The sequence below is a fragment of the Trichechus manatus genome, unplaced genomic scaffold, assembly GCF_000243295.1.
Source record: "Trichechus manatus latirostris isolate Lorelei unplaced genomic scaffold, TriManLat1.0 scaffold00088, whole genome shotgun sequence".
NCBI classification, from domain to species: Eukaryota; Metazoa; Chordata; class Mammalia; order Sirenia; family Trichechidae; genus Trichechus; species Trichechus manatus.
The window spans coordinates 8,337,143-8,356,847 of NW_004444024.1; the positions used below are offsets into that span (position 1 = coordinate 8,337,143).

General features: G+C 37.4%; 1 protein-coding gene across 3 annotated transcripts in view; it reads right to left on the reverse strand.

Moving 5' to 3' along the window:
* Positions 1-19,705, reverse strand: part of NARS2 (asparaginyl-tRNA synthetase 2, mitochondrial) — a 170,320-nt gene that overhangs the window by 121,024 nt on the left and 29,591 nt on the right. For 2 of the 3 annotated variants that reach the window (XM_004382005.2, XM_023736599.1), the window contains exon 5: positions 11,960-12,040. The exons of the other annotated variant lie outside the window; for it this stretch is intronic. In XM_004382005.2, the coding sequence (XP_004382062.1) occupies positions 11,960-12,040 (81 nt within the window). The remainder of the gene's footprint in view (positions 1-11,959; positions 12,041-19,705) is intronic. 3 annotated transcript variants of the gene reach the window in all.

The following is a 19,705-nucleotide window of genomic DNA, read 5'->3' on the forward strand; positions in this document are numbered from 1 at the left end:
AAAACAACATGTGTACTACTGTTTTAGGAGAAACTATTTGCTCTGTAAGCCTTCACCTGAAGTACAATAAAAGAAAAAAAAAAAAAGTAAACCACAGTTTGACATTTAATAATTCTGTAGAAATTACTTGCGTAATTACTCTTACAAAAGGTAAAACCCAATTAAACATTTAATTATTCTGTCTTCCATTTCATGTGTCAGTTTTATCTTCTGAAATAGACTACATTAAAGTTAAGAACTTTGTTCATCAAAGATAATTTTGAGAGAAAAGGCAAGGAGGGATACTCTGGGACATTTGCAACAATATACTCAAGAAAGGATTAGTATCCAAAGTATAATCACATACTGATATGAAAAGACAACTCACTAGAAAACATTATGGAAGAGGAAATGAGGAGTTAATAACCATAAGAAAAGATTCTCAATTTCACTAGTGATCAGAGAAAAGTAAATTAAAACCACACTGAGATCTCATTTTATACTGATGAGATTGGCAAAATTTAAAGAGACTGAAAATATTATGTGTTGACAAGGATGTGGAACAGCATACTCTGCTGGTGGGAGTTAAAATTTATTCTTCCCTTCCTGTAAAATTTTAGCTTTATCTAGTATGGGGCAGTTCTGCTCTGTCACACAGGGTTGCCATGAGTTGAAATCGACTCGATGGCACCTAACAACAAGTAAAGTTGAAGTTATGAGCATACACTTCTACTACTCTGTATACACCCTTGAAGGCTTACTGGAATCACCTGGAGAGCTTTATAAAACACTAATGCCTGAGTCCCATCCCTAGAGACTCCCACTTAATTAGAACACAGTATTGCAGAGGGGAAAAAAGTTCATATTGAACATATAATATGATTCCATTTGTATAAGTTAAAAAACATGCAAAATTGAACAATATTTAACCTAGGGGTACACTCACCTGATAAAACTATTTTTAAAACACCACAGGAATAATAAATACAAAATTTGGGGTAGTGGACAATATTTTGTCTAGGGGTACATTCCCATGATAAAACTATTTTTAAAAACAACACAGTAATAGTAAGTACAAAATTCAGGGTAGTGGGAAAAGGGAGGGAGATGGAATGGAGAAAGTACTAATAATGTTCTATTTCTTAAGTTTAGTAGTGGGTACAGGTTTAACCCTTATACTATCTACACAGGTTATTTTATGTAATGTCTATGCAATATTTAATAAAAACAAATTAAGTATTGAACTTAATTTATTAAACATAAAAGGATAAGTACTGCATAGTGCTTGCTAATAATAGGTTATCAGTAGATGTCATTTTCCTACTCCCAGGAATATAAATGGTTGTCTGGGAAAGAATGGCCAACAAGAAATGCCAAGGATGCTTGACTCTAGTGCAATGCTCATTCTTGACAGCTGTCTTCTAACCTAATAAAAAGCGTACTCTAACTTCAGAACAGTAGTCAAAATTCTGGTACGTTTTCTCAAAAGCCAAACTCAAGAGTCAGTGTGGTGTGTGCAAATAGTATTTACTTTACAGCCAAACAGTCCTTGTTTAAAATCTAGCTCTGCCTCTTACTGTGTGGCTTTTGATAAGTTTTTCTGTCTGAGCCTAGTTTCCTTATCTAAAACTAATAACAATCATTCAACAAATATTTCTGGAGCACCTACCATGTGCCAGGGAATGTGCCAGGTATTGTACAACAATGTACAACTGAGACATGGCTTTTGCCCTCCTCAAGGCAAGCTAGTTCCTACTTCAAAAGTTCCTGAAAGGAACTTGATGTAATGCCAGAAATATACTTGACATTTAAAAAGTGTTATTTGTCTTTCTCTTTCTCCTTGAATTACTTATAGCTAATAAGATGAATCAGTCCTTTTCATAAACGCTGTCTAGTGGTCTAACATTATGAAAAACACCAGTGAAATAACATGTACAAGAGAAAAGCACTATTTAAATATAGCAAAACCTGCGAAAGCCAGAATCTGTGTAAGGCAGAAACCTGTCAGAGAAGGAAAACTCAAATACTTTCCACTAACAGAGACTGACAGAAAAGTGGTAAGACTGCACCCTGTCAAAGGCGGAAAACTTGAGACTCGGAAAAACAAGGCAGTCCTGTTGAGTTTGGGCTCTCACAAGTTTCACTGTATTAGTTGACTTAATAACATATTATACAAATGTTAGATATTGTTGTTAGTCTGATCCTATCATCAGGCTAGTGGTTCAAACCCATCCAGAGGCACCTTGGAAGACTGGCCTGACAATTTGCTTTTGAAAGGTGACAGCCTTGAAATCTCTAGGGAGCAGTTCTGCTCTGCACAAATGGGGTTGCCATGAGTTGGAATCGACTCAATGTCAACCAACAACAACATCATCAAGTTAAACAGCAGCATCTGAATCACATTAAAACTATTATAAAATTATGAACAAAACGATAATTGGATTCACATTTCACAGGTTTTTTTATATTCTTTATGATTTGACTTAAAATGTATCCTTGTAACAACTGCAATTTGCTTTTAACATAGCTAGCTTTCAAATTCACATTATTTTGATGGCATTTATTATGGTAGAATTTTGTTTTTCCCATTTGGAAGTAGCTTGTAAATTCATTTTGCTGAAAGGCAAAACAGAAATAACTTTGTAAGTCAAATAGCACTAGCATACTACTTTTCACCAAAAGAGAGGCTTAACAAATATTTACAGGATGAAAAAAATAGTGCAATTTTAGTCCAGCTGTGTGGTTGATGGAATTAGTAGATCATTTTAAGAATGTACTCCACTTGTTGGATACCACGGGATGGTAGAAACAGTTTGGTCTTCTGGATGGAAGATGTAAGCTGGCTGTATCAGCTCACAGTCTGAGCAAGAATTTTTTTTTTTTTTTTAACACCATAGGGTTAATTCCCAAGATCCTCACTTCAGAGTGGAAGCAGAAAGAACACAAGATGGGTGGGAGCCCAAAAGCCTCAAGTCGGTTCTCTTCTCAGTGCCCTTCAAAACAGATTTGCTTCTCTTAATACAGTAAGGCATTTTCTTTTTTTCTCCTTTCATTAGTTTTTTTTAATCGAAAAGGTAATAAATCAAATTAAAGTTGGCAAAAATCAAAAAGTCTGATAACACACTCGGACAGCTGCTTCATAAGAAATAGCACCCTCACATATTGCTGGTAGAAACGTAAATTCGTACAACCTCTACAGAGAGCAATTTATCAATCAAAATATAAAATACATATTTCCTCTGGACTAATTCTAGAGTCCTATCACTCACTATATCTGGAAACTCTCGTGGCATAGTGGTTAAGAGCCACGGCTGCTAACCAAAAGGTCGGCAGTTCAAATCCACCAGCTGCTCCTTGGAAATTCTATGAGGGCAGTTCTACTCTGTCCTATAGGGTCACTATGAGTTGGAATCGACTCGACGGCAATGGGTATGGTATGGTATGGTATCACTATATTTGCTCATGTACAAAACTAATAGTATACGATAATATTCAGTGCAACACTGTTTGCAAAATAATTTTTCAAAAATTTATTGTAAAAGAGTGGATACAATCTAAACGTTTATTGGTAGAAGGTTAAATAAAATACATCCATCTATACACTAAACAGCATACATTTTAAAAAGAACGAGGCAGATTATTGAAAGGAGCTACTGATAACTGAAGAAAGTAGGTGCAGAACATTGAGAATAATAAACTACCATTTGTATAATAAATAAATATATGAAAAGATACGCATAGCCTTGAATAAACATAGACTATCTCTAGAATACATCAAATTATATCAAAGGTTTGAAATTTCCATTATAACTAATTCTAAAAATAGTTCATTGAAAAAAAAAAAGGTTATGTGACCTTTCATATCTACACTAAAAGACCAGATGTATGTGCAAATGAGGGCAACAGTAATGCTACTTGGATAAAATATTTTGAAAAACCAAAGACAGTATTCTTTGATACAGTCTGAGATTTTCCTAGGGCAAGTATTTTCCTAGTACTTAATTTTAGATGTAGAGATATGCTCAAAAATTCCCTGGAATTTCTGGAGTTAAGAGAAGGGCCAGGGACCAAAGAACATCTCCTCAGCTGTTGGTTTTTAAACCAGGACTCCACACAGTCACCAAGTCCTGTTGCCTTGTCCTTTAAAATCTTTCACATCCTTCTGCATACTCCTTTCCATTCACATTATTTATACCTAATTTAGGTTGTTATCGCACACCTTAGCTAATCTAAGAGTTACCAAACTGAACTCACCAACTCTGGGTTTCCCCTGAGATAGTCTGCATTTAACTACAAGATTAATCATTCTAGAGCATGGTTTGCTATTTTCTGCTCAAAAGCCTTTGATAAGTCTTCAGAGCCTGTAGGAAGAATTCCAAACCCTTTAGCTTGACACTCAAAGACATTCTAATCTCATCCTTTCAATCTGATTTCTGAATACCTTCTTGAACCTCAGTGTTTTGACTCCAAATCCAGTGTTCTTTTCTAGACAAACTTGGCAAAAGCCAGCTTACTCCATCCAGTGTAAAGACCACAGACTTTGGAGACAGACTTCCAATTCTAGTTCCAGTATCTACTAGCCACAGGGTATTGAGAGGATCAGAGACAATGTATGTAAAGAACACAGTATATGACACATAAACCACAGGAACTCTTGCTAATTATGGGTGTCCACAGAATTTTTCATCTGTAGTGCTCATTTGAAAATCAGTTTACTTTACTCATTTTATTTCTACTTATTTATGTCTGGTAGACATAACTAGACTATAAATACTTGAGGCAAGGGACTGTCTAATACTTATTTTCCCCACCAGTGCCCTGTAACGGGCCTTGCACACTCATTTTCTCCCCTTTGTAAACAAAGAACTAAAGTCAGAATTAATCAAACAAATACAAATTAAATATTTTCCAGGTACTGTACACTGAAAATAAAGTGATGGCAAATAATATCCTCATCCTCAAGGATCTTACAGGTGTGGAGAAGATCAATATGAGACAAAAATGACTCTTAGATGGCAGTGGGATGACATATTAAAGTGTTGAAAGAAAATAAACTATCAACCAAGAATTCTATATCTGGCATAACTATACTTCCAAAGTGACATCTTTGCATTTTAACACTTTAAAGAGGTCTTTTGCAGCAGATTTGCCCAGTGCAGTATGTCATTTGATTTGTTGACTGCTGCTTCCAGGGGCATTAATTGTGGATCCAAGTAAAATGGAATCCATGACAACTTCAATCTTTTTTCCGTTTATCACGATGCTACTTACCGGTCCAGTTGTGAGGATTTTTGTTTTCTTTATGGTGAGGTGTAATCCATACTGAAGGCTGTAGACATTGATCTTCATCAGTAAGTGCTTCAAGTCCTCTTTGCTTTCCGAAAGCAAGCTTGTGTCATCGGCATATTACAGATTGTTAGAGTCTTCCTCGAATCCTGATGCCATGTTCTTCTTCATATAGTCCAGCTCCTCAGATTATCTGCTCAGCATACAGACTGAAGAAGTATGATGAAAGGATAAACCGATCCATACCTTTCCTGATTTTAAACCACAAAGCATCCCCTTGTTCTGTTTGAACAACTGCCTCTTGGTCTATGTATAGGTTCCACATGAGCACAATTAAGTGTTCTGGAATTCCCATTCTTTGCAATGTCATCAATAATTTGTTATGATCTACTCAGTCGGATGCCTTTGCATAGTCAATAAAACACAGGTAAACATCTTTCTGGTATTCTCTGCTTTCAGCCAAGATCCATCTTATATCAGCAATGATATCTCTCATTTCATGTCCTCCTCTGATTCAGCCTGAATTTCTGGCAGTTCCTGTCAATGTACTGCTGCAACCGTTTTTTAATTATCTTCAGCAAAATTTTACTTGTAATATTAATGATATTGTTTGATAATTTCCGCTTTCTGTTGGATCACCTTTCTCTGAAATGGGTGCAAATATGGATCTCTTTCCATCGGCTGGCCAAGTAACTGGCTTCCAAATTTCTTGGCATAGATGAGTGATTGCTTCCAGCATTGCATCTGTTTGTTGAAACATCTCAGTTGGTATTCTATCAATTCCTGGAGACTTGTTTTCGCCAATACCCTCAGTGCAGTTTGGAGTTCTTCCTTCAATACCATCAGTTCTTGATTACATGCTACCTCCTGAAATGGCTGAACGTCGACCAGTTCTTTTTGGTACAGTGACTCTGTGTATTCCTTCCATCTTTTTTTGATGTTTCTTGTGTTGTTCAATATTTTGTGCATAGAATCCTTCAACATTGCAAATGGAAGCCTGAATTTTTTTCTTTAATTCTTTCGGCTTGAGAGATGCTGAGCGTGTTCTTCCCTTTTGGTTTTCTAACTCCAGGTCTTTGCACATTTCATTATAATACTTTACTTTGACTTTTCAAGCTACCCTTTGAAATCTTCCATTCAGCTCTTTTACGTCATCATTTCTTCTATTCACTTTAGCTACTCTATGTTCAAGGGCAAGTTTCAGAGACTCTTCTGACATCAATTTTGGTCTTTGCTTTCTTTCCTGTCTTTTAAATGACCTCTTGCTTTCTTCATGTATGATGTCCTTGATGTTATTCCACAACTCATCTGGTCTTCGGTCATTAGTGTTCAATGCATCAAATCTATTCTTGAGATGGTCTCTAAATTCAAGTGGGATATACACATGGTGGAACTTTGGCTCCTGTGGGTTTTTCTTCAGCTTCAACTTGAGCTTGCATGAGCAACTGATGGTCTGTTCTGCAGTCAGCCCTGGCCTTGTTCTGACTAATGATATTGAGCTTCTCCATAGTCTCTTTCCACAGATGTAGTCAATTTGATTTCTGTGTATTCCATCTGGCAAGGTCCAGGTGTATAGTCACCATTTACATTGTTGAAAAAAAGGTATTTCCAATTGATAGGTCATTGGTCTTGCAAAATTCTATAGTCGATCTCCAGCATCATTTCTATCACCAAGGCCGTATTTTCCAACTACTAATCCTTCTTTGTTTCCAACTTCCAAATTCCAATCACTAGCAATTATCAATGCATCTTGATTGCACGTTTGATCAATTTCAGACTGCAGAAGTTGGTAAAAATCTTTAATTTCTTCATTTTCGGCATTAATGATTGGTGTGAAAATTTGAATCACAGTCGTATTAACTGGTCTTCCTTGTAGGTGTGTGGATATTATCCTATGACTGACAGTATTGTACTTCAGGATAGATCTTGAAATGTCCTTTTTGACGATGAATGTGATATCATTTGTCTTCAATTTGTCATTCCCTGTATAGTGGACCATATGGTTGTCCGATTCAGAATGGCCAATACCAGTCCATTTCAGCTCACTAATGCCTAGGGTATCAATTTTTATGCATTCCATTTCATTTTTTATGATTTCCAATTTTCCTAGATTCATACTCCGTACATTCCACACTCCGATGATTAATGGATGTCTGCATCTGTTTCTTCTCATTTTGAGTTGTGTCACATCAGCAAATGAAGGTCCCAGAAGCTTGACTCCAAGCCCCATCATTAAGGTCAACTCTACTTTGAGAAGGCAGCTCTTCCCCAGTCATATTTTGGGTTCCTTCTACCCTGAGGGGCTCATCTTCCGGCACTATATCAGACAATTGTTCTGCCAGTATTCATAAGGTTTTCACTTCTTAGCCTGTCTTAGTCTGGAAGCTCGGATGAAACCTGTTCACCATGGATGACCCTGCTGGTATTTGAAATACTGGTGGGATAGCTTCCAGCATCACAGTAATATGCAGCCACCACAGTATGACAAACTGAAAGACGTACTGATCTAATTTTCCTCTAGACTCCATATCACCTACAATTGATAACACTGTAACCTCAAATGTATACATAAAGCAGTTTTACGTTATTTTCCATCAACTTTTTTTTAATTAATTTTAATTTTTTTATTGTTATAAAAAATACAAAACACATTTGCCAATTCAACATTTTTCACATGTACCATTTAGTTATACTGGTCACATCAATTGTGTTGTACATATAGCCCTCACCAATATCCACTGCCAAATTTTCCAGCATCATAAACAGAAATGCAATGCTTCCTAAACTGTGTTTTCTTCTTCCTCCCTTCTGTGGCTGGTAACCACTAATAAACTTTGCTATAATTCTGATTCTCGCTCTAATTTCTTTTATCTACAAGATTCAAACCAGTTGCTCTTGAATCTTAAAGACCAAACATAGTTTTGGGAATTCAGCTAGGGCCTTAAGAGAGAGAGGAAAACGTGTACAAACAAGGAATACTGTAGGGTGAGTAGCATCAAGAGTGAATGAAAAGCATGTTCCTTCCTTTATCAGTCCCTGCCAACTCACCAACTTTACAGGTCAGACTACATTTTTATATCAACTACATCTTTATGTCTCTCATACCATTTAGCACAGCATCTTGAACACGGATGGTACCAAATGTCTGCTAAATAAGAAATGAATGCCTTGAATATAACTTCCTACATCTGTATTCCACAGTCCCCAAAACTGAACAAATTATGAAAGTGGAGCTGGGGAAAAGAAAACTAAAATGATGGGCCATGTAGTCACTTCTCAATAGTATTAGTTTTGAAGTACATCCTCTTACCGTGCTTTTCAAGGTGGCCTCACTGCTGGCCTCAAAGGTAAGTGTGTACTAAGCATACTTATCTTTAAATACTTACTAATACTTCATTGCCGTCAGAGCCAAAAAGAGACCATTGAGAAAACCAAGAATTTAAATATGAAAGTTAACATTTTCCAAAGAGTAGGGTGCCACAATTCAAACTCCTATGGCTACAGGCAGCCAGGAAGAAATTAATACAATGCATCCTGGAAACACAGAGGTGTGTGAAGTGGGAATAAGCAGGAGCACTGCTTATACAGGATAGAAGGTTGGCAGAGACAGAAGACGAGTCTTGGTAGCTGGAACTTTTGAAAGCAAAAGAGACAGCGAGTCGGAGCATAAAAAGCCACAGATTGTTGAAACCTGATCTAGACTGCCTGCAGAAGCCTAGAATCAATGAATTTAAGAGCATCTCTGTCTGGCACACCAAGCAGGCAAGTCTCATTCCACTGTATAAAAATTCTCTCCCTTGCCCTGAAATATTATAAACACAGAGCACTTCTCATTTGTTTAGCTCTAGAAATTCATTTTTTCCTTTTCCTATTTATTCATATTTAACTTGACTTGGGTTTGCTTTGAGGCCAAAATATACATATTGTAATCATCCAGACTGGCTTATGGGATATCCCCGGTAGCAAAGCAGGTAACTCCAAATTATTATTTTAGGGACTATTTAGTTTGCTACCTATTACTTGTTTAGTTTTGAGTCCCTTTAATAATTCCCTTTTTATTTGTAAAAATTCCTTTAAATCATGTGTTCCTTCCCTGTCATTTAGTTTTTAATATTCAGTGGTTTAGGTTAAAGGATTATGAAATGTCTTTAAGGAGGGTAATTCTTCTTCAGTTCAATATTCAGAAGAACATTAAGTGTGACCCATGGGATGCACAGTATCCCACTCTTTATGCCTCTGGAGTTTTTTGGGAAGGAGGTAGCCCAGTTTTAACACACTCAGCCTCTAGGTGAGAGCCTTTTGAAATGCGTGAAACTCAAGAACCCTGTGTTAGAGCCTCATTTTTGTGTAGATTAAGCACTGTCTTAGGTGATGTCTCCTGGATGTGTGAATTTTCCAAACTTCTGACAGGTCTGCCTTTATTTCTGAGAGATAAGCCACCTCACTATGTTTCCCAGTTACTATGTTCTCGTGAGAATGTACTTATCACTAGAATAAACTATTCCATCTTCATCAGTCATAGTGGTCATCTTCTCCTTGACATCATTCATTCTTTCCAGGAGTTACTGGCTCCCTGCTTTTCTAGCTTCTGAATATTAAATAATGCCTTTGCAATAAGGAATAATGCACTGTAGCGGTATTTTCAAGAGACTGATACTCCTATAAGTTATTCTTATCCTGCATTCAGTCTTGGGGTCCGATCATTACTTCCACATGTAGCAGGTGGAATGCACCACTGTGAGCAGTTCTGCAGTATTCCAGGGCAGCTGTTTCTGCTTTTTAGCTGTTAGTACTGCTTTTGTTATAATGAAGAATACATAGTAGGGGTAATTTTCCTGAGATTCAAATTCCTTTAGTTTTATTTACTTGGCCTGTCAGTACTGCTTTTGCAGTAATGAAGAATGCACTGTAGTAGTAATTTTCCTGAGATTAAAAAATCCCTTGGCTTTATTTATTTGTGCTGTTAGTACTGCTTTTGTGGTAAGGAAGAATGCATTGTACCATGTTTTGAAAAGTTTCATAAAAAATAGTAAAAAGGCTAAGAAGGAGACTAGAATAAAATGTATGTGCAGTCATTGCCAGATGCCTTCGTGTTTTACCTCACTTTTTGCAAATTTTCAAGAAATAAAAAAAAAGAAAAGATTTTATCATTGACTCATATCACCAGGATTTACCACATGCAGGGTCCACTGGGACATATGTGATCCCAGATAATGGGTATTAAAATCCGTAACTCATAACAAAAATTCTTGGTCCTTTAATCAGCATGCCTTCCATTAATGAAAACACATAGTTATCAACAACAAATTCAAAGGAGAAAATAATTGGGTCTTGAAAGGGTTAAGGTTTAATGAGAAAATTAACACCTAGAGGAGAATGTTTTCTGGAATTTATATATTGTTATTTTATCATTTACTGCTTTGTTTGAGATAATATCTACAGACCCTAACACTCTCACTTTTAAAGTTCAAAAAGATATTTTTAATCTGCTTTTTGCAGAAGGATACCTATCATCAAAATTTTTTTAAGTCATATGAAGATAGCATTTAATTATTACTTTGAATAATGACATTAACACATGAGAAAAACTTCTCCCTGTGAATACCTTGTTCAATAATATAAAAGCAAAATCATGAGTCAGAAAGTACTGAGCCAGAGAAAGCGGTTATATACAGGTCTTGTCATTTGATAGCATTAATCAAATGAATAAACAAGAACCTTGATTACTTAGGAATAAAGAAATCAGTAAATAAATCAAATAAATACAAAAAGTACCACTTATCAACATACATTTATCTCTGATCATTACTATACTATTGGCCAATGATTTTAAACAGGTTGTCAAACTGGTAAATGAAAGGCTTTCAATTGCCTACAAGTAAGAAAAACTGGTAACTGTTAAAATTATCTGCAGTAAGAATAGGCTGACAATGCCAGGCACATACTAGGAGCTCAAAAATTGATTGCTGAATAAAGAATTAAACTAAGAGACTTCATGAGTTGTATAGAACATAAAACATTTCTTACGAGAAAGACTTTAAAAAAGAAAATAATATTCACATACATACTTTTCTATTTTTATCTTTTAAAATATAACTTACATCTAAAAATATTAACTAGGAGTTGAACTTACACAGAAGATATCTTATGATCTTCATTAATCTCTTCCAATTTCTCTAGTTCACCAATTCACAGTCACACGATAAGAAAAGCAAATGGAGTACTAAGTTAAAAATCCTCTCCTTTTGGTCACAGTTTAAGTAATATAGCTGGTAGGACAGAGAATCAGAAAAGTTTGAATTTTCTAGATATAGTTTGGATATTTTATCAGAAGGGACCAATCCCTGGAGAAAGACATCATGCTTCGTAAAGCAGAGGTTCAGCGAAAAAGAGGAAGACCGTCAAGAAGATGGACTGACAGACACAGTGGCTGCAACAATGGGCTCAAACATAGCAACAGTTGGGAGGATGGTGTAGGACTGGGCAGTGTTTCACTCTGTTGTACGTGAGGTCACTATGAGTGGGAGCCAACTCAACAGCACCTAGCAATGACAACAAGGATTACTAATAACAAAATTTCAGGTGCTGGTCATGATCTTCTGTCCTTACAACTCTTATTAAACTTAAAGTAAACCCTCATACGGAAAAAAGTCAATCAGCAACATGTCCCCCAAGATGGGAACCCACAACTTACTTCAACTTGAAAAAGTTCTCCAGCCCCCTCACAGTCATTGGATGTTATTATTGGGGTATGAATGTGCACAAAGCCATTGTCCTAGAAAGAAAAAGTACCCTTTTCAGTATATTTGCATAAGAAACAATTCCAAGAACATAAACCTTACCTTATTATACTAATAAAATGGCACTAAGAGAATGCCATATCAAACCCTTCATCAACCCTCAAAATATAAGACTACTAAAAGATCAACTGAATATTTACTATGCACATCAGCACGCAGAATTTTAAATCAAGAGGAGACTTAGGCACTAACTACTCCAATCTCCTCATTTCAAAAACAGGGAAATTGAAGCCCAGAGAGACTTAGTGACTTGCCAAAAGTCACACAGATAGTCCGTGGCAGAGCCAGGACCGTAACCTAGATCTTCAGGCTCTCTCTCTGGTTGGTATTTTCTCTTGCCACTTCTCTAATATACTGGTGGTGATTAAAAAAAAAAAAAAAAGACACAGCGAGAGAGACATGGTTCTTGGTCCTTAACTAGGGCGGCAAGATGTATAGTCAGTCACACACACACACACACACACATACACACACTTAAGGTACAAAGTCTAATGCATAATGATGTTGCCCACATTGCTAAGGGAATACAAAATGATCAATATGAAGTTCTGTTATTTTGGAATGAGACCCTCAATTGTAATGAACCACCAAAAAGAAGAAAAATTAAAGTTGTCAAATAGGGACTGAAGAAATAAACAGAAAGTGAAAAAGGCAGAAATAATTTGTAGGAAGTCTATGTCATTAAATTGCTGGCACAGTGCACTGCATGCAGACCTCCTCTGCCTGAAGAAAGATTATGAGCGGCAAATCCATCCATTACTGAGGCGCCCAAAAGCTGCGCTTCCACTCAAAACTCTGAGACTATTACCATTAGTGAACCACAAAAGGCTGTTGCTAGTAGGACTGAAATAACCCAGTAACTTCAAGGTTATGCTTTGTTCATTTTGACTACAGATGTAGGCAAAAGGTTACATACATTCAGTGTAAATGCTGCAGGGTGAGGGTGGAGATAGATCAAAGTGAATATATACTGCAAAGGCAGAATACCAGGTGCTGTGGAGTCGATTCCAACTGTAATGCAAAACTTTGGCCTTGAAATCGATACAATAAATTCATATATACACATCTAATCTCTGCCAAGTTCTGCCTATCACTGGTGGAATGTAAAATGTCCTTGTGAATTACCAGGGGCCTCCCGAATTTGCCCCGACCTTCCTAAAAAGGTTGAATTCAAGTATTCTGGCTACAGCACAGAGTATTCAGTCAACAATAGGCCTTATAATATAGACTGATTAAATATTCAAGATATAAGTTAAGAGTCTCAGAAGTACTCAAATATGTACTTAATCTGAGAGCAACCGTGCCTAGAGGTGCTGCACAGAGTACATTATAGAGAACCAATGAAATATAATCAATAACATTACTGCATAAAATTTTTATCTCCTAGGAGCCAAGAATTATGGACATGAATCATTTATTCCACATGAAATGTAGGCAACTATGAGCATGAGTGCAGTAAACAAAGAAAGGAAGTGAAAAATCCAAAGGAAATGAGGGTGGGGAGGGGGAGGGGGAGAGGGAGGAGAAAATTTAACGGCTAAATAGAATTGCCAAAGTTAAAACTGGCCAAATGCTACAAGAAACAGCACTGTAAACCTTATGAATATAACTGTATGGTATATTAGGGAAAAAATCACACAACTAGTAGAAATTATTTTTAATGGTCAACTAATGCTAAACCTTTCAAAAGAAGTCATCAACCTTTTAAGCTTTAATGCTGCTAGAAGGGCTTATCAAAGTCCATAATGTTACCAAAAGGTACAAAAGAGAGATTACAAAGGAAGAATAATAAAGCAGTGAGAACGAAGTTCAAAAAAGAGAAAGTGAGGAGAGAGGTACGAAGATAAAAAGGCAAGTAAACAGCAGGGAGTGGTGGAGTACCCTCAGCAGCTGCCTCAAATGGGTTACCAGAGTCAGCTACTTACACCATCCCACAGAAAAGGGGTTCCTAATTAGAGCTAAGAAGGCCAAACAAAACAAAACAAAACAAAACAAAACAAAGCAAAACAAAAAAACCACTGCCGTCGAGTCGATTTCGACTCATAGTGACCCTTCAGGACACAGTAGAACTGCCCCATAAGACTTCCAAGGAGCAGCTGGTGGATTTGAACCACTGACCTTTTGGTTAGCAGACTAACTCTTAACCACTGTGCCACCAGGGCCCCAAGAAGGCCAAAGAGGGGGCTAAAAAAAACTTTCACCCAATTTTTTAAATTCCACTCACCCTCTCTAAATACATAAATATTTTGATAAACATACTAGAACAAGATATTTTATAAGGCTTCTAAGTATCCAAAAGTTACAAAATTCACGTACAGTAGTCCCCCCTTACCCATAGGAGGTATGTTTCAAGATCCCCTGTGGATGCCTGAAACTGCGGATAGTACCAAACCCTATATATATTATGTTTTGTCCTACACATACATACCTATGATAAAGTTTAATTTATAAATCAGGCAGAATAAGAGATTAACAACAATAACTAATAATAAAATGGAACAATTATAACAACATACTGCAATAAAAGTCATGTGAATGATGGTGTGGGGCAGTGTGACTTTTCATCATTTAACATTATCAAACTGCAATTGACCGCGGGTAACTGAAACCGCAGAAAGCGAAACCGTGGTTAAGGAGGAACTACTGTACGAAGGCCCATACAGATCACTCAAAGGAAATTCATTGACAGTAAATTTTTCTTTCACACACAACCCAAATAAGTATCATCATTTAATCAGAAGCAACAAGAAAGAAGCATGAGAAGAATTGCTAGCCATAGGCATATCACTGACAACAAGAAGTGACACCAAGAGAAGACAAAACAAATCTGTGAAAAAACATTTACAGGAACTCAAAGGCACAGCAGTCCAGGGTCATTCAATACAGGGGGCAAAGAATATTCCACACTGTGATAGGCTCTGAAGGCACTGCCATGCAGAAGAGGACAAGACCTGATATAGCGAGAACCTCAAGTCACCAAGACCGGGCAAACGCTTTTCTACTGGCTCGATTTAGGAAGACAAGAAGTAAATATTTTAGGAACACTTCAACTGAAATTTAAATAAAATTAGTGCCTAAAGAAATAAATCCTTAGTTATCTGAGAAACTTGCTCTTCTAAGTGACTCATTCCTTGAGAATTCTACATAGCCAAGTTTTACTTAGTACATAGCAAAACGGTCAACTTTATGAGCAAACCGAGTTATACACAAAATGTTTCTGACACTCAAACCAAAAAATAACTCTAGATCCATAAAGTGTCCTAACTAAAAAGTATGGTTGAAGTTTATACTTCCCCCCGCATTTCTGTGTTTTTATTGATGGATTTGAGATGTATGAAAATTTTGCATCTAAAGTCCTCATATCTTTTTGGGAACCTAAAGAAACAAGTCAGAAGAAAAGAGTACTGAATACGTTCGTTATTGTCGGGTGCTGTCAAGTCGATTCCAACTCCTAACAACCCCATGTGACAGAGAAGAACTGCCCCATAGGGTCTTCTTGGCTTTATGGTTGCAGATCGCTAGGTCTTTCTCCCACGGAGCCGCTGGGTGGGTTTGAACCACCAATCTTTCTGTTAGCAGCCGAGCGCTTAACTGTTGCACCACAAGGGCCCCTTACCAAATACTAGATAACGTGTAATTACTATTTAATATGTCCTAAGGTACTCCAGTGACTTCTTTAAACAATTTAATCCTGAATGTCACACATAAGGGTGGGTAACATCATAAAATGAGGTACCAGGATTCTATTTTTTAGGGTTTTACAATTAAAAAGTGTATTTATAGCACTTGAAAAGTGCCTACTTTATAACTACCCTATTACCAACAGTCCTAAAATTCAAGTTATTTTCAACCACTTAAAATGTTTTTTAGTTTTTAGTTTATTATACTTATTTTTTATGAATTCAGGTTTTCGGGTTTGTTTTTTTTTTAGTTCTCTTATTTTTTTAAAATTGTTTACATATTTGTAAACGCTTCAAGTAATAAAGAAATGTATAAAGAAGGCAAAGTCCACTGTCAATGGATTGCCAATGCCACCACCTAGTGGCCAAAAATCTGTAAAAACTGCTTCAGAATTATAGCAGGTCCACTTTATCAGCTGTTGAAGCCATACGAGAAAAATTATTTTTAGATCTGAACAAATTTTCTGTCTGTGTGGTTTAAGCACTACTACAAAGCCATATGGAAGCTGCATAAGAAAGTTTATGAGAGCATATATAAATGGATCCTTTCAAACTACAATGGGATGACACTGTGTAATGTGATTTATATTCCCTTTGTTTATTGAAAAGTATATGTCTTAAAGCCATGATGTTCTTTAGCTGTTCCACCAAAAATTAACTCTGAAGGAGCTTTTCAAAGAGCAAGAACTCTCTTTGGTAAGCTACAGCAGGGCTGAAACTGAATCTGGATACAGTCCAAGGGAAGGGCATACTGTTACACAGGCTCTGCAAACTGGCTGCATCTGGAGAAGGGGCACAGGAAGGGTTCTGAAAACTACATGGAAAAATTCTGAACTTTTTCAGCGGGGTCACTCCCTGCCTTTCAGGCCCTCCCACCACAGGGGGTAGAGTCCTTTTACCTAAGCAACTTATCAACCACCTTCTACTATGGCTTTCCCAAGTAGAAGGAAATGGCTGAAAAGCTAATAGAACAAAAATGCCTTTAGTCACTACATCAACCCATTTGATCAATACCAATAACTCTTTAAAATTAGTGTTTACTCTATGTAAAATGGAGTCCCTAGGTGGTGCAAATGGTTAACACAATCAGCTGTTAATGGAAAGACTGGAGGTTCAAGTCCACCCAGAGGCACCTCAGAAGAAAACCTGGCAATCTACTTCCAAAAAATCAGCCACTGAAAACACTATGGAGTACAGTTCTATTTTGAAACACATGGGGTCTCTATGAATTGAAATCTACTTGATGGCAAGTTTGTATCTACATATAGACACTATACATAGATATACATATATATATGCCTATGACCAAGATAGAGAAACAGGGACTAGATTTACCCTCTTGCCTGAAACAACTAAAAAACCAAGCAAACTACATGTAACAATAGTTTTCAAGACACTAGATATCAGGCAACAAAGGACAGTGTTCCCTGAGAGATGAAAAATAAATATGGTGAGCCTTACAAGCAGCCCAGCTTATTACTTTGAGAATTTCCAGGCTAAAGTGCAGGGAGGGAGACTGAGGTGGAGCCCAGTGGACTCCCTAAGTTGAGAGTCTAGGGAGATCAAAGTGGCTAGAGGTCACAGGACAGAGTACCAGAGGAGACAGCTTCACAGAGAGACAACTCTGGAGATAAACAGAGGGTCACCCAGGAGTATTCAGTAGAGAACTCATCGGTGTGTAAGTGTGAGGAAACTATACAAGGCTGGGGAAAGAATCATCCAAAAAGACAGGAAATAGTGTCTGGTACACATACATGACTGGAAACAGTACCTGTTTCCACCAGCTGGACTGAAAAAACTCATAATTGACCAGGAACTAGGTAGAGTTTTCAGGAAGGCCTGGCATCAGTTGTCGTTGTTGTTAGGTACTGTCTAGTCAGTTCTGACTCATAGCGACTGTCATGGATTGAATTGTGTCCCCTCAAAATATCTGTCAACTTGGCTGGGTCATGATTCCCAGTATTGTATAATTGTGTACCATTTTTTAATCTGATGTGATTTCCTTATGTGTTGTAAATTCAGTCACTATGATCTAATAAGATGGATTAGTGGCAGTTATACTGATGAGGTATACAAGATTGGATAGTATCTTAAGCCAATTTCTTTTGAGATATAAAAGAGAGAAGTGAGCAGAGACACATGGGAACCTCATACCACCAAGAAAGCAGTGCCAGGAGCAGAGCGCGTCCTTTGGACCTGAGGTTCCTGCGCAAAGAAGCTCCCAGACCAAGAGAAAACTGATGCATCACAAGGACCTTCTTCCAGAGCCGACAGAGACAGAAAGCCTTCTCCTGAAGCTGATGCCCTGAATTTGGATTTGTAGCCTACTGGACTGTGAGAGAATAACTTCTCTTTGTTAAAGCCATCCACTTGTGGTATTTCTGTTGGAGCAGCACTAGATAACTAAGACAGTGACCTCATGTACAAGAAAACGAAACACTGCCCGGTCCTGCACCACCCTCACAATCGTTGTTATGCTTGAGCCCATTCTTGCAGCCACTGTGTCAGCTGATCTCATTTAGAGTCTTCCTCTTTTCTGATGACCCTCCACTCTACAAAGCATGATGCCCTTCTCCAAGGATTGGTCCCTCCTGATAACATGTTCAAAGTACGTGAGATGAAGTCTTGCTATCCTTGCTTCTAACAAGAATTTTGGCTGTACTTCTTCCAAGACAGATTTGTTATTCTTCTGGCAGTCCATGGTATATTCAATACTCTTCGACAACACTACAATTCAAAGGCATCAATTCTTCTTCAGTCTTCCTTATTTACTGTTCAGCTTTCGCATGCATATGAGGCGATTAAAAACACCATGGCTTGGGTCAGGTGCACCTTAGTCCTTAAAGTGACATCTTTGCTTTTAACACTTTAAAGAGGTTTTTTTTGCAGCACATTTGCCCAATAAAATGCGTTGGCTGACTTCTTGACTGCTGCTTCCATGGGCATTGATTGTGGATCCAAATAAAATGAAATCTTTCACAACTTCAATATTTTCTCCGTTTGTCATGATGTTGCTTGTTGGTCCAGTAGTGAGTATTTCTATTTTAAGTTGAAGTGTAATCCATATTGAAGGCTGTACACTTTGATCTTCATCAGCAAGTGCTTCAAGTTCTTTTCACTTTCAACAAGCAAGGTTGAGTCGTCTGCATATTGCAGGCTGTTAATGAGACTTCCTCCAATCCTGATGCCGTGTTCTTCTTCATATAGTCCAGCTTCTCGGATTATTTGCTCAGCATACAGACTGTGTAACTATGGTGAAAGGATAAAACTCTGACACACACCTTTCTTGACTTTAAATGATGCAGTATCCCCTTGTTCTGTTTGAATGACTGCCTCTTGGTCTAAGTTCCACATGAGCACAATTAAGTGTTCTGGAATTCCATCCTTCGCAATGTTATCCATAATTTGTTATGATCCACACAGTCGAATGCCTTTGCGTAGTCAATAAAACACCGGTGAACATCTTTCGGGTATTCTCTGTTTTTAGCCACGATCTATCTAACATCAACAATGATATTCCTTATTCCACGTCCCCTTCTGAATCCAGCTTGAATTTCTGGCAGTTCCCTATTAATATACTGCTGCAGCCACTTTTGAATTATCTTCAGCAAAATTTTACTTGTGTGTGGTATTAATGATAATGTTCGATAATTTCCACATTCTGTTGGATCTCCTTTCTTTGGAATGGGTATAAATATGGATCTCTTTCAGTTGGTTGGCCAGGTAGCTGGACTTTAAATTTCTTGGCATACATGAGTGAGCGCTTCCAGCATTGCATCCGTTTGTTGAAACATCTCAATTGGTATTCCAGCAATTCCTGGAGCTTTGTTTTCAGTGCAGCTTGGACTTCTTCCTTCAGTAACATTGGTTCTTGATCACATGCTGCTTCCTGAAATGACTGAACATTGACCAATTCTTTTTGGTACAGGTACTCTGTGTACTTCTTCCATCTTCTTTTGA